General features: G+C 42.3%; 1 protein-coding gene across 2 annotated transcripts in view; it reads left to right on the top strand.

Annotated features, from left to right (window-relative positions):
- LOC112254134 (serine/threonine-protein kinase 4) overlaps nucleotides 1-14,887 on the top strand; it is a 58,902-nt gene that overhangs the window by 22,071 nt on the left and 21,944 nt on the right. For both annotated transcript variants that reach the window (XM_024426402.2, XM_024426403.2), the window contains exons 3-9: nucleotides 4,403-4,531; nucleotides 4,725-4,839; nucleotides 5,174-5,338; nucleotides 6,218-6,385; nucleotides 6,593-6,730; nucleotides 7,391-7,519; nucleotides 13,604-13,802. In XM_024426402.2, the coding sequence (XP_024282170.1) occupies nucleotides 4,403-4,531; nucleotides 4,725-4,839; nucleotides 5,174-5,338; nucleotides 6,218-6,385; nucleotides 6,593-6,730; nucleotides 7,391-7,519; nucleotides 13,604-13,802 (1,043 nt within the window). The remainder of the gene's footprint in view (nucleotides 1-4,402; nucleotides 4,532-4,724; nucleotides 4,840-5,173; nucleotides 5,339-6,217; nucleotides 6,386-6,592; nucleotides 6,731-7,390; nucleotides 7,520-13,603; nucleotides 13,803-14,887) is intronic.

Here is a 14,887-nt window from a genome sequence, read left to right as displayed (position 1 = left end):
AATGAAACCCCCTCTCCTGGAAAAGAAAGTGTTTATTTCGTTAACATTCACTGTGCTACATTTTAATTAGCAATCCACAAGTATTAATTACAAACCAAACATGATAATGGTAAATCCACTTTCCTTACTCCAATCATCAAACGTTTGTTTTAATCTCCCCATCGTCTATGTATCCTTTATTATGTACTATTCTTCATAAACACCGCACCACAATATTCATGAACGAACAAAAACATTTTAAAGTTCATTTTAGGTATCAAATCAAAGTTGTCACGTGCGCCGAATACAACAGTTGTACAGTCGTGACCAAAAGTTTTGAGAATGACACATATATTAATTTCCACAAAGTTTGCTGCTTCAGTGTCTTTAGATATTTTTGTCAGATGTTACTATGGAATACTGAAGTATAATTACAAGCATTTCATAAGTGTCAAAGGCTTTCATTGACAATTACAAGAAGTTGATGCAAAAAGTCAATATTTGCAGTGTTTCTTTTTCAAGTCCTCTGAAATCTGGCCTGGCATGTTAATTAACTTCTGGGCCACATCCTGACTGATGGCAGTCCATTCTTGCATAATCAATGCTTGGAGTTTGTCAGAATTTGTGGGTTTTTGTTTGTCCACTGGCCTCTTGAGGATTGACCACAAGTTTTTATTTATTTATTTTACCTTTGTTTAACTAGGCAAGTCAGTTAAGAACAAATTCTTATTTTCAATGACGGCCTAGGAACAGTGGGTTAACTGCCTGTTCAGGGGCAGAACGACAGATTTGTACCTTGTCAGCTCAGGGATTTGAACTTGCAACCTTCCGGTTACTAGTCCAACGCTCTAACCACTAGGCTACCCTGTCGCCCCAAGTTCTCAATAAGATTAAGGTCTGGGGAGTTTCCTGGCCATGGACCCAAAATATTGATGTTTTGTTCCCCGAGCGACTTACAGTGGGGCAAAAAAGTATTTAGTCAGCCATCAATTGTGCAAGTTCTCCCACTTAAAAAGATGAGAGAGGCCTGTAATTTTCATCATAGGTACACTTCAACTATGGCAGACAAAATTAGAAAAAAATCCAGAAAATCACATTGTAGGATTTTAATTAATTTATTTGCAAATTATGGTGGAAAATAAGTATTTGGTCAGCTACAAACAAGCAAGATTTCTGGCTCTCACAGACCTGTAACTTTAAGAGGCTCCTCTGTCCTCCACTCGTTACCTGTATTAATGGCACCTGTTTGAACTTGTTATCAGTATAAAAGACACCTGTCCACAACCTCAAACAGTCACACTCCAAACTACACTATGGCCAAGACCAAAGAGCTGTCAAAGGACACCAGAAACAAAATTGTAGACCTGCACCAGGCTGGGAAGACTACATCTGCAATAGGTAAGCAGCTTGGTTTGAAGAAATCAACTGTGGGAGCAATTATTAGGAAATGGAAGACATACAAGACCACTGATAATCTCCCTCGATCTGGGGCTCCACGCAAAATCTTACCCCGTGGGGTCAAAATGATCACAGGAACAGTGAGCAAAAATCCCAGAACCACACGGGGGGACCTAGTGAATGACCTGCAGAGAGCTGGGACCAAAGTAACAAAGCCTACCATCAGTAACACACTACGCCGCCAGGGACTCAAATCCTGCAGTGCCAGACGTGTCCCCCTGCTTAAGCCAGTACATGCCCAGGCCCGTCTGAAGTTTGCTAGAGAGCATTTGGATGATCCAGAAGAAGATTGGAAGAATGTCATATGGTCAGATGAAACCAAAATATAACTTTTTGGTTAAAACTCAACTCGTCGTGTTTGGAGGACAAAGAATGCTGAGTTGCATCCAAATAACACCATACCTACTGTGAAGCATGGGGGTGGAAACATCATGCTTTGGGGCTGTTTTTCTGCAAAGGGACCAGGACGACTGATCCGTGTATAGGAAAGAATGAATGGGGCCATGTATCGTGAGATTTTGAGTGAAAACCTCCTTCCATCAGCAAGGGCATTGAAGATGAAACGTGTCTGGGTCTTTCAGCATGACAATGATCCCAAACACACCGCCCGGGCAACGAAGGAGTGGCTTCGTAAGAAGCATTTCAAGGTCCTGGAGTGGCCTAGCCAGTCTCCAGATCTCAACCCCATAGAAAATCTTTGGAGGGAGTTGAAAGTCTGTGTTGCCCAGCAACAGCCCCAAAACATCACTGCTCTAGAGGAGATCTGCATGGAGGAATGGGCCAAAATACCAGCAACAGTGTCTGAAGACTTACAGAAAACGTTTGACCTCTGTCATTGCCAACAGGGTATATAACAAAGTATTGAGATGAACTTTTGTTTTTGACCAAATACTTATTTTCCACCATATTTTGCAAATAAATTCATAAAAATTTGGCAATGACAGAGGTCAAACGTTTTCTGTAAGTCTTCACAAGGTTTCCACACACTTTTTTTCTGGTATTTTGACTAAATACTTTTTCCCCCCACTGTACATATTGCCAAAGATTATTTAGGATTTTTACAATATAAAAATAAAAAATGAGAATAAAAATTTTCAACGTAACAACAATAACCAAGGGTCATAATAACCATACATTCAAAAATAATTTTCCGTCAGTCTTATTATGACCAATCTTATCCCGTTAGCAAAATTTTCCCCTTGTTTTAGCCGAATTGGTAGAAACTTATAGGTCAGCATTTCTGCAGGTCAGACTCCACAGGGACCTTACGCTTCTTTCAGCGCCTCCATGGCTTTATTCAAATCCTCTAGCTCTCTTTACAGGGAAAATTGTGGCCGTCTGTCACCATATCAATAGTAATTACTCCCAAACCTCTCCTGACTGTGTCCAGGGTGTTTTAGATTTCTTCACTCCCGTCTATAAAACACCTTCTATTAACTATTTTCCAAGGTAGCGCTATCCACATCCCCGGAGAGTAGTTATGGTATTTGTGCCTATTAATTGGTCACGGCACTTAATACCTTGTATTAGAACCAATTACTATAGCGTCTGCAAATGTATTACTGGAGAATACGGATTACTTCATATCTTATTCCAGTATTGCGCCTCAAATATCACTGTTGTTGTTAACCCACATTACCAAAATGATTCACACTTGTCTTCCTATTATCCACACAATCTTTCATCGTTCCCCCTCCCCATAAACCAACCTCTCTCTGTATTGCTACTACACGTAACTCAAACAGTGTTCGAGTATCTTATTTTTCCTCTTTTTTTAATCTTTTTTTTTAACTCACTAGCTGCTAGAACTCTCATCTTCCTAAAACTCACTGTCACTGCAGCTGGGAGTTTTGTCCCTCTTACAGATCTCGCAGGGTAATACCCCCACTAGGGACCTATCCTAAACGGAACCTACCCTATGCTGTATTGTCACTCATGGATCTCACAGTGGAAAACCTCCACTTGGGACCTGTCCTTAAAGGAACACACCCTACACCTGATTTTTACCGGGATTTTGCAGAGGAAAACCTCCACTCGGGACCTATCCTTATGGAACCTACCCTACACCAGATATTTACGACCGGTCGTTACATTGAATAAACTCTTTCTAGGTCCGTATCCTATAATTGTTCAGCCTACGATTCTCATCTCCCCAAGATGTCAAAATGAGTGGAAACCGGTGTAAGAACCGTCTACCTTGTTTGTTGCCAGCTCCACTGATCAGGACTCTCTGGTTTGACAACAACTCGTGGTGAACCCTGCTCGTAGCGCCAACTGTTAGGTTCTAATTTTCAGAATAAAAACTCTACGGACACTATGAAAGCTCACCCAAGTTTATTCTTCCAAGATGATCAATACAGCTGCATTAGACAAACATTTTCACACAAGCACTGATATTTAACCCTTTCTCCTAGGCTGAGTCTCCTCCTACCCATCTGAACAAACATTATCTTGACTGCTAGGCATGAAACTAAGTAATACGGCTATAAACTTTTCTTTCTCCCTTAACGTGACCCGGCCTCAACCCCCTTCATCACTAATCCATGGCTCTCTGCCCTTATCAATGCCTGCGGCATGTGATCGCGTCCCTGCGCTCAGCACATACCAAGCTTAATTGCACCCACTATATACCTTCCTCCTACAGATAACCATTAACTTATGGTGTAAGACCCTCTATACCTAAGACCTCCCTCAGTGACATGAATAAGTATATTTCATATTCTCAGAACCCAACACTGATGTGCCTATTTCAAGAATGTATAAAATGAACCCACTGTGCTAGAATAAGACCACATTCATTCATCTATTTACCTCTCAAACAAACCACTTACCATGTCGGCCCTATGACCACACAGCCTTCTCGCTGAAGGTATACTATTTGAGGAGCATGTCACGAGTTGACTCATTCAGTAGTAGCCAAGATAAAAAATATTAAATAATGTTTTCACACCTGTTTTATATGCAGGTCCTATGGCAGTGTATTTAAGGCCAACTATAAAGAGACTGGGGAGATTGTGGCCATCAAGCAGGTCCCTGTGGAGTCTGACCTGCAGGAGATCATCAAAGAGATCTCCATCATGCAGCAGTGTAACAGGTGAGGCACCCTCCACTCTACCTCCTCTGCTTGCCTGACTTGCCTCTGTGTCGTCAGATCGAATAATCTGTTGCTGTGTTGGTAACATTATTTGTGAACAGAAGAAGAGTGGAACATATGGTTTATATGATTAGTGTAATATAGACAAGGTACCAGAAATAGGCAAACTCATTAGGCTCTTTTGCATCCTCAGTCCCCATGTTGTGAGGTACTACGGAAGTTACTTTAAGAACAGTGACCTGTGGATCGTAATGGAGTACTGCGGAGCTGGCTCTGTCTCCGACATCATTCGCCTGCGCAACAAAACGGTAACATGCTACATCCAACATGTCCAATCTGACAATGTTAAGGGTCGATATATCTCTGTTTTTGCAAAAAATTGTGTAGTCTTTTTTGCTGATCTTTATTGATGGTGCCAATTATTTTAGACCTGACTATTTTAACATTGTCAACATTATTTATACAGATTTTAAGTTAACATTACAAAAATGTATTAATTGTTTTTGATTAATTTCTGCTTGCTGTACATTTTAAAATTGTTATTTTGAGTGCTGGGCATATGCAATCAGTAGTGGAAATCGTTGCCCTAAAATAAGTAGAATTATGTCTTATAGTGTCTCTTGCCTCACGTGTCTGTTGTAGCTAACAGAGGATGAGATCGCCACCATAGTGCAGTCCACATTGAAGGGACTGGAGTACCTGCACTTTATGAGGAAGATCCACAGAGACATCAAGGCAGGGAATATCCTGCTAAACGCAGAGGGCCAGGCCAAGCTGGCTGACTTTGGGGTGGCGGGACAGCTGACCGTAAGGAATTCATCAGAAGATAGCTGGTGCAGATCATGGACTGCAACCCAATTCCAATCTTTTTTCCACTGTGGTGTTTTGACCAATCACATCTTTTTCAGAACTGATCTGATTGATTAAAACACCAATTAGTGGAAAAAATATCAGACCTTGTCAGTATGTCTAAACGCAGCCATTGAGTCATACGTTAATGAGATGAATGTTTGAACTAGGACAGGGGTGTCAAACTCAATTCCTGGAGGGCTGAGTGTCTTGGTTTTGCTCCTCCCTTGTACTTGATTGATCAATTAAGTTCATTAATTAGTTAGGAACTCCCTTCACCTGGTTGTCTAGGTCTTAATTGGAGGTTAATTAAAAGGAAATATCAAAAAACCAGCAGACCCAGGGCTCTCCAGGAATTATGTTTGATACCACTGATCAAGAATGTTGATTTAATTCCTTGGTTTGATTGATCTGAACTATCAAATTACACCTGCAACATTGACTGTTTTTGTCTGCTCAACCAATGGAAATAGTTTTACATTTATTCGTCATCTTGCTTGAACGTGCTGAAAGCTGGCGAGTCTTGTCTAGTAGTCTCATCAGTTGAAGCCTTTTTGATCTAGACTGGGCCCAACCAAAAGATGCTTCCCTTCAACTAACTTTTTAAAATGTACCTTTAAAATGGGAGTTTTGGTCTTCTGTGCCATGCTGTAGTCCCTTTTTAACATCCTGCATTTTAGTTAATATAGCTAAATTGTTCGTGGATAGATGAAAATCATGGTCAAGCAATCCAGGACTGACCAGGATGCCATGAGGTGTATATTTTTCATAATGTTCTCTGTATATCATGTGCAAATATAATTAGTAAATCATGTCTACTACTTGTCTGTTTTTCAGGATACCATGGCCAAGCGGAACACAGTGATTGGCACTCCATTCTGGATGGCCCCTGAGGTGATCCAGGAGATTGGTTATAACTGTGTGGCAGACATTTGGTCCCTGGGCATCACAGCCATAGAAATGGCAGAGGGAAAGCCTCCCTATGCAGACATCCACCCTATGAGGGTGAGTCTATTGTTAATGTGTACAGATCTGATTTTGTTAGTGATTGAACTTGTCAAAGACTTCTCAGTCTCAGGCTTCAACCCCTCTAAAACCAATCTGAGTATAGTGGTGAAAACAGAGACGACTTGAAATGTGATTTTGTGTTGTTAAATTGTCCCCGTATGTGACTTTGTTTCTGTTCTGTCTGTTACATTGCTTCGTTTATAGGCCATATTTATGATTCCTACCAATCCTCCACCGACGTTCCGAAACCCAGACTTGTGGTCGGAGCTGTTCCAAGAATTTGTCTCCCAGTGTCTGGTGAAGAACCCAGAGAACAGAGCCACTGCCACACAGCTTCTACAGGTAGAAGACCCCATCTCACCGACACTCTCTGCATCTCAAATGCCTCCCTTTTCCCTATATAGTGCACTACTTTTGACAGCCAAAAGTAGTGCACAATGTAGAGAATAGGATGCCATATGGGGCGAAGCCACTGTCCCCTCTGGCACCCATAACTAAACTACCTTACTCAGCCTACTACATCAGTCTCTCCCTTCTCTATCTCTCTCTTCCTCGCTTTCTGTCTGTTAATTTCCTATTTGTCCTACCATAATTTCTCTCTGGATTACAATTTGCCACTAACCATTAATATTTTACATGGGATAGCACATTATCTGAGGCCATTACCGAGTAAAACTGCAACTTACGGTTGCATTGCTTTAAACTCGGGTTAAAAAGATAAATGCCTCTTTTCCATGGACATCGGATAAAAAAAAATGAAACAAATCACTGTTTTTTTTGCAAGAGCATCATTCTTGCCCCTGTTCTTCTAAACACGTGTTTGTTACGATAGATCACCTGGATGGTATCGATTTATTAGTTGATTTCAGTTGATTTCAGGGCAAGATTAATTCAAAGACTCGTTGCTGCACACTGCACTACCGACAATGCAAAACTTTTGGGGTAAACACTGGATGTTGGCTCAATTGTGTGTTTGTACATTGTGTGTTTGTCCTCCTGCAGCATCCATTCATTAAGGCTGCTAAGCCCAGCAGCATCCTCAGAGCTTTGATCACAGATGCCATGGAAATTAAACTGAAGAAAGTGGAGGCCGAGCAGAGAGAACAGGACCAAGAGGACGAAGACAACTCGGTACACACACACAGAACCACACGCATAAACCCCACTAAAGCTTAGGCTGCATGGCCATGACAGTCCACTGGCCCATTTATCAGCTATTTATGAGCCTCATTGAATTTTTTTTATCAACACGCATGCCTACGTCACAACGGACAGCAGACTAAGAACAGCATTCCTCTACCACTTTATTTTGTAAGCTGAATAATGGGGCTGGGGAAATGTAACCACTCTCAAATACTGTAGATCTATTCATAGATGGGGCTATGGATGTAGGACTGAAAATCAATGAGATCGACATACAGTGGGGAGAACAAGTATTTGATACACTGCCGATTTTGCAGGTTTTCCTACTTACAAAGCATGTAGAGGTCTGTAATTTTTATCATAGGTACACTTCAACTGTGAGAGACGGAATCTAAAACAAAAATACAGAAAATCACATTGTATGATTTTTACGTAATTAATTTGCATTTTATTGCATGACATAAGTATTTGATACATCAGAAAAGCAGAACTTAATATTTGGTACAGAAACCTTTGCTTGCAATTACAGAGATCATACGTTTCCTGTAGTTCTTGACCAGGTTTGCACACACTGCAGCAGGGATTTTGGCCCACTCCATACAGACCTTCTCCAGATCCTTCAGGTTTCGGGGCTGTCGCTGGGCAATACGGACTTTCAGCTCCTTCCAAAGATTTTCTATTGGGTTCAGGTCTGGAGACTGGCTAGGCCACTCCAGGATCTTGAGATGCTTCTTACGGAGCCACTCCTTAGTTGCCCTGGCTGTGTGTTTTCAGGTCGTTGTCATGCTGGAAGACCCAGTCACGACCCATCTTCAATGCTCTTACTGAGGGAAGGAGGTTGTTGGCCAAGATCTCGTGATACATGGCCCCATCTGTCCTCCTCTCAATACGGTGCAGTCGTCCTGTCCCCTTTGCAGAAAAGCATCCCCAAAGAATGACGTTTCCACCTCCATGCTTCACGGTTGGAATGGTTCTTGGGGTTGTACTCATCCTTCTTCTTCCTCCAAGCATGGCGAGTGGAGTTTAGACCAAAAAGCTCTATTTTTGTCTCCTCAGACCACATGACCTTCTCCCATTCCTCCTCTGGATCATCCAGATGGTCATTGGCAAACTTCAGACGGGTCTGGATATGCGCTGGCTTTTGAGCAGGGGGACCCTGCGTGCGCTGCAGGATTTTAATCCATGACGGCGTAGTGTGTTACTAATGGTTTTCTTTGAGACTGTGGTCCCAGCACTCTTCAGGTCATTGACCAGGTCCTGCAATGTAGTTCTGGGCTGATCCCTCACCTTCCTCATGATCATTGATGCCCCACGAGGTGAGATCTTGCATGGAGCCCCAGACCGAGGGTGATTGACTGTCATCTTGAACTTCTTCCATTTTCTAATAATTGCACCAACAGTTGTTGCCTTCTCACCAAGCTGCTTGCCTATTGTCCTGTAGCCCATCCCAGCCTTGTGCAGGTCTACAATTTTATCCCTGATGTCCTTACACAGCTCTCTGGTCTTGGCCATTGTGGAGAGGTTGGAGTCTGTTTGATTGAGTGTGTGGACAGGTGTCTTTTATACAGGTAACGAGTTCAAACAGGTGCAGTTAATACAGGTAATGAGTGGAGAACAGGAGGGCTTCTTAAAGAAAAACGAACAGGTCTGTGAGAGCCGGAATTCTTACTGGTTGGTAGGTGATCAAATACTTATGTCATGCAATAAAATGCAAATGAATTACTTAAAAATCATACAATGTGATTTTCTGGATCTTTAGACTCCGTCTCTCACAGTTGAAGTGTACCTATGATAAAAAATTATAGATCTCTACATGCTTTGTAAGTAGGAAAACTCAAAATCGGCAGTGTATCAAATACTTGTTCTCCCCACTGTACATTATATTTTGGAGCCTTACATTTGTTTACAAATTACAACAAAAACATACAATGGAGTAACACAGCCTTAGATTCGGGATTAAGCTCATAAGGCATGTACTTATTCAATAACAAATGCAATTATCATTAGGCAGGTTTCCACTCACTCAGGTTTATTCAACAAACGCAATGTCGCAAAAAAAACCACATTGCGACGTGTAATGGAAACGGCAGCTATATACTGTTATAATGGAATGCACACTTACTTTCTAAATAATTGTGGGACCCCTGATGACTTCCTCTCCGGAAACTTGTTGTTTTTCTTATTACTAGCCTGCCTCTCTTCCAACTGTTCGTTTTTACTCGGGTTCTAAATAAACAAGCGGACAACTAGGTTTATTGTAATAAAACAAGTTTATTCACCCAATGGGTCAAACAGCGGAAGAGACAAAAACATATTCACACAAGCACTGGTATTTAAACCTTCCTCCTATGTGGAGTCTCCTTACACATCTGAACAGCCAATACAATACATCTGTTGCTAGACAGGACTTTAGTGATGTCTGTTCTTTCTCACTTCTGACCTGTTGACTTGTACCAGACTGTGGCCCTTCTTCTTTCCATAGGATACCTGATGTCTAACAATAACATGTTCTGACAGAATGTAAATGTTCTGCATTCTCCCCTCTTGCTTAGTGACTTGATTAAGGATATTTCAAGTTTATAACTCAGTATCCATCACAACCAAACAAGTAAAATGATCAGACCAACTTTGGTAGTTGCTGTTCTGTTAGTTGTGTTGTGATATGTCAGGCAAAAATGCCTTATCAAAGATTCAAATGTTCAGATTTCCAAAAAACGAGGATCGCGATGAGCTTTGGTCACTGCAGTCTGAATGGAGGCTTGGGAGTCAAAAAATCATAGCAGGTCTGCAGCACTCACTTCATTTCAGGTAAGCTCACTAGTACACAATTCATTTAAAATATACCTAGCTTGAAAGACGAGCATTATTAGCAACATCTGAAATATGACAAATCTATTCAATACAGTTTGCTAGCTTGCTAGATAACTTAGCTAGACAAGCTAACGTTGTTTTTAGCATCCAACATTAGTTAGCTAGATTAACTAACTTGTAGTATCTCAAGCAGGGTTTCGCATATGAAGCACTTAACCTATTTTACCCCATTACCAAAGATGGTTTAGGATGAAAACTGCCATTACTATGTGTAATGTTGTGTTCATTGTTTGTTTAGATTAAAATATTTGGCAAATAACAGTGTACAGCAGCTATCTGTAGATTCAATGTATATGAAATACATGTAGGAACTTGCACTATCAATTTTTACGTCCAAGATAATGAGGAGTCCGGAAGATCCACAAAGTAAAGACAGTAGAGGTTTAAATTCATCTGCAATGTGGAATGACTACAACATTTTGGAGTTAGGCATATTCAAAAATGTTTATTCTTTCATTATTCTGTTTTAGGTGAGCCATCACCACACCACTGATAGTGCTCAAAAGAAATGTACAAGAGGAAGTAAAAAAGATTGCAATCAGAACGTGTTTTGAACAATGAAGATGCCACCAGATTCTACACCAGTCTTCCCTCTGTCAGTTTTTTTTTTACCCTTGTGACATACCTTACAACAGCATGGGCTCATGCGCCCATGCTGAGAGAGCGGGAGGGAGAATGTAAATATTAATCAGTCAGGACTTCAATTACTGTACAGAATGTTTTTAGAAGTTAGATACATTTTTAATAAATTGTTTGAATATTTGACTGAATTATTAAGTGCATTGAGATACAATTTTATGAGTACTGCTCATAAGTATATGTTGGGAAAAAAAACATACAGATCATTGAAATATAACATAGAACACACATTCCTCTCTGACATCTACAGTTAGGAATTGCCTCGCTTCTATTCATTGCACTTCTATTTAATGCCTGTGAGCAATGTCCAGGTGTCCGTTGAATACCTGCAGCCTTCACTTCATAAAGTCATGTACCAACTTTGGCAGCATATGTTGAAAGTAAACTCAGCAAATAAAGAAACATTCTCTCACTGTCAACTGCGTCTATTTAACATGTAAATATTTGTATGAACATACCAAGATTCAACAACTGAGACATAAACTGAACAAGTTCCACAGGCATGTGACTAACAGAAATGGAATAATGTGTCCCTGAACAAAGGGGGGGGGTCAAAAGTAACAGTCGGGGGCCTCCCGGGTGGCGCAGTGGTCTAGGGCACTGCATTGCAGTGCTAACTGTGCCACCAGAGTCTCTGGATTCGAGCCCAGGCTCTGTCGCAGCCGGCCAGGAGGCCCATTTGGCCTAGCATCGTCCGGGTTAAGGAGGGTTTGGCCGGTAGGGATATCCTTGTCTCATCGCGCACTAGCGACTCCTGTGGCGGGCCGGGCGCAGTGCACGCTAACCAAATCGCCAGGTGCACGGTGTTTCCTCCGACACATTGGTGCGGCTGGCTTCCGGGTTGGATGCTGTGTTAAGAAGCAGTGCGGCTTGGTTGGGTTGGAGGACGCATGGCTTTCGACCTTCGTCTCTCCCGAGCCCGTACGGGAGTTGTAGCGATGAGACAATATAGTAACTACTAACAATTGGATTTGAGGAGAAAAGGGGGTAAAATGTATGTTTTTTTTAAGTAACAGTCGGTTTTTGGTGTGGCCACCAGCTACATTAAGTACTGCAGTGCATCTCCTCTTGGACTGGACCAGATTTGCCAGTTCTGATTTGCCATCTTGCTGTGAGATGTTACCCCACTCTTCCACCAAGGCACCTGCAAGTTCCCGGACATTTCTTGGAGGGTTAGCCCTAGCCCTCACCCTCCCGCTGATCCAACAGTTCCCAGATGTGCTCAATGGGATTGAGATCCAGGCTCTTCGCTGGCCATGGCAGAACACGGACATTCCTGTCTTGCAGGAAATCACGCACAGAACAAGCAGTATGGCTGGTGGCATTGTCATGCTGGAGGGTCATGTTAGGATGAGACTGCAGGAAGGGTACCACATGAGGGAGGAGGATGTCTTCCCTGTAACGCACAGCATTGAGATTGCCTGCAATGACAACAAGCTTAGTCCGATGATGCTGTGACACACCACCCCAGACCATGACAGACCCTCAAATCTACAAATCAATCCCGCTCCAGAGTACAGACCTCGGTGTAACGCTCATTCCTTCGGCAATAAACGTGAATCTGACCATCACCCCTGGTGAGACAAAACCGCTACTCGTCAGTGAAGAGCACTTTTTGCCAGTCTTGTCTGGTCCAGCGACGGTGGGTTTGTGCCCACAGGCGACGTTGTTGCCGGTGATGTCTGTTGAGGAGGATAGTTTGTTGGTGATGTGGACACCAAGGAACTTGCTCGGCATCTGACCGTAAGGTGCTACAGAGGGTAGTGCGTACGGCTCAGTACATCACTGGGGCCAAGCTTCCTGCCATCCAGGACCTATATACTAGGCGGTGTCAGAGGAAGGCCCAAAAATTTGTCACCCAATTCATAGACTGTTCTCTCTGCTACCGCACGGCAAGCGGTACCGGAGCACCAAGTCTAGGTCCAAAAGGCTCCTTAACAGCTTCTACCCCCAATCCGTAAGACTGCTGAACAATTGATCAAATGGCCACCCCGACTATTTACATTGACACCCCCCGCCCCCTTTGATTTTACACTGCTGCTACTCGCTGTTTATTATCTATGCATAGTCACTTTACCCCTACCTACATGTACAAATTACCTCGACTAACCTGTACCCCCGCACATTGACTCTGTACCGGTACCCCCTGTATATTGGCTCGTTATTGTTACTTTTTTAAAACATTTTTTTACTTTAGTTTATTTAGTAAATATATTTATATAAATATATGTTCTTTGCAAACTTTCTAAATTTCAGCCAGAAATCTCTGGACAAGTTAATGGAAACAGCTAGGGATTGAAATGACCGGCAGAAAGTTGTAGCTTGTGCTTCGTTGGCATACTGCTATTGCTCTGCCCTGATATTATACACTTGAAACATCGAACTGCCTCTTTACAAAAAAACCTTACCAACTGGATGATGTCACATGATTTTTCAAAATCACTGTCAAATGTATTTCCATATAACTTTGAGTGACTGTGTGGTTCAGTTGCAGAACAAATTATTATTTTCAATGTCGGCCTAGGAACAGTCTTGACTTGAGATGATGTTTTGCTCAATCAGGACGAGGACGAGGTAGACCAGGGAACGATGGTGAGGGCGGGCACTAGCGACATGGGCACCATCCGGGAGGCCGGTTCGCTAGGGGGCACGGCGAGGACCATGATCGAGCAGAGCGACATGGACACCATGGAGTCTCAGCTGGGCACCATGGTGATCAACTCAGACGATGACGAGGACGAGGAGGCCGGCACCATGAAACGTAAGCGACAGACGCCGCAATGTCATTGTAGATTTATAATTCCCTGTTGGAGTTACTGTGCATGTCATTTCTAGCCGTTACGTGATCACTGGAGACTTGGTGTCAAAAGATAATGAGTTGTCAAAGCATTACACAAAAAGATGTCACATGATTCTATCACGGTGTGTGGTTCATTCATCACCCCAGCATCAAATTAGCTCATTCAAACCCTTTCATCTCACCTGCAACATGTTGTAAATTAGTGTTCCCTGTCAAGTTACCTGGTTAAATAAGTTTAAGTAAATGTGAAACCACATTTAAATAAATTTAACAAATACAATTCAACAAAGTTAGTCTCTATAATTAAAGTGCTGTACGCAAGTCCAGATGTGATCCGTCCAATTTTTTGTTGTTGCTAGAATGCTTCCATTTTAAAACCACTGTTATGCATACAGTGAGATTGTGGTTACTTCATTAGGCTTGGAGACACACATTGAACCAGTGGACCGTGTGACCATAGAGTGGCTGCCCATGGTATATAGGACTGCCGGCTTTAGCTGATTTCTCTCCAAGGCCCACTAGATGGCATGGATATTTCACTGGGCTGAAGGGTAGATTGTTTCCCTTGCTGCATAGTGCTGATGGCTGCTCAGACTAATACCAGAGGTGGGGCGTTCCAGAGAATAAAGAGGGTTTACTGTAGAGCTGGGTGATATATCGAGTTCATTCAAATAAAAAAAGAATGCGCGAAATTCAAAATGCCTGTATCGCAGTATTTCTTTTCTTATGAGCATTTGTCTACTTGTTCTAATGTTGCCTTTTTGTCTCGTCTCCCTCGCTCCTTCTGACTGCTGTGCAGCACTTTCCCACTCACACACTGAGCCCTCCCCGTCACTCACGACGACAAAGATTAGAGATCGCTTCTTCCTCTCTGACAGTAAGCAGTACAAACTCGCTATTTGTATTTTAAGTTTGGTCCAACATAATCAGTCATGTGGACACCAAAACACAGTGAGACAATATTTTACTGTAACAGAGGTGAATTTAATCTTTCTACGAAAGCACCTAAAATTGACCTCACAGCAGACCTTACTAAAACGGTAGTA

Source organism: Oncorhynchus tshawytscha, linkage group LG07, assembly GCF_018296145.1.
Source record: "Oncorhynchus tshawytscha isolate Ot180627B linkage group LG07, Otsh_v2.0, whole genome shotgun sequence".
NCBI classification, from domain to species: Eukaryota; Metazoa; Chordata; class Actinopteri; order Salmoniformes; family Salmonidae; genus Oncorhynchus; species Oncorhynchus tshawytscha.
This window is presented reverse-complemented; position numbering and strand designations above follow the sequence as displayed.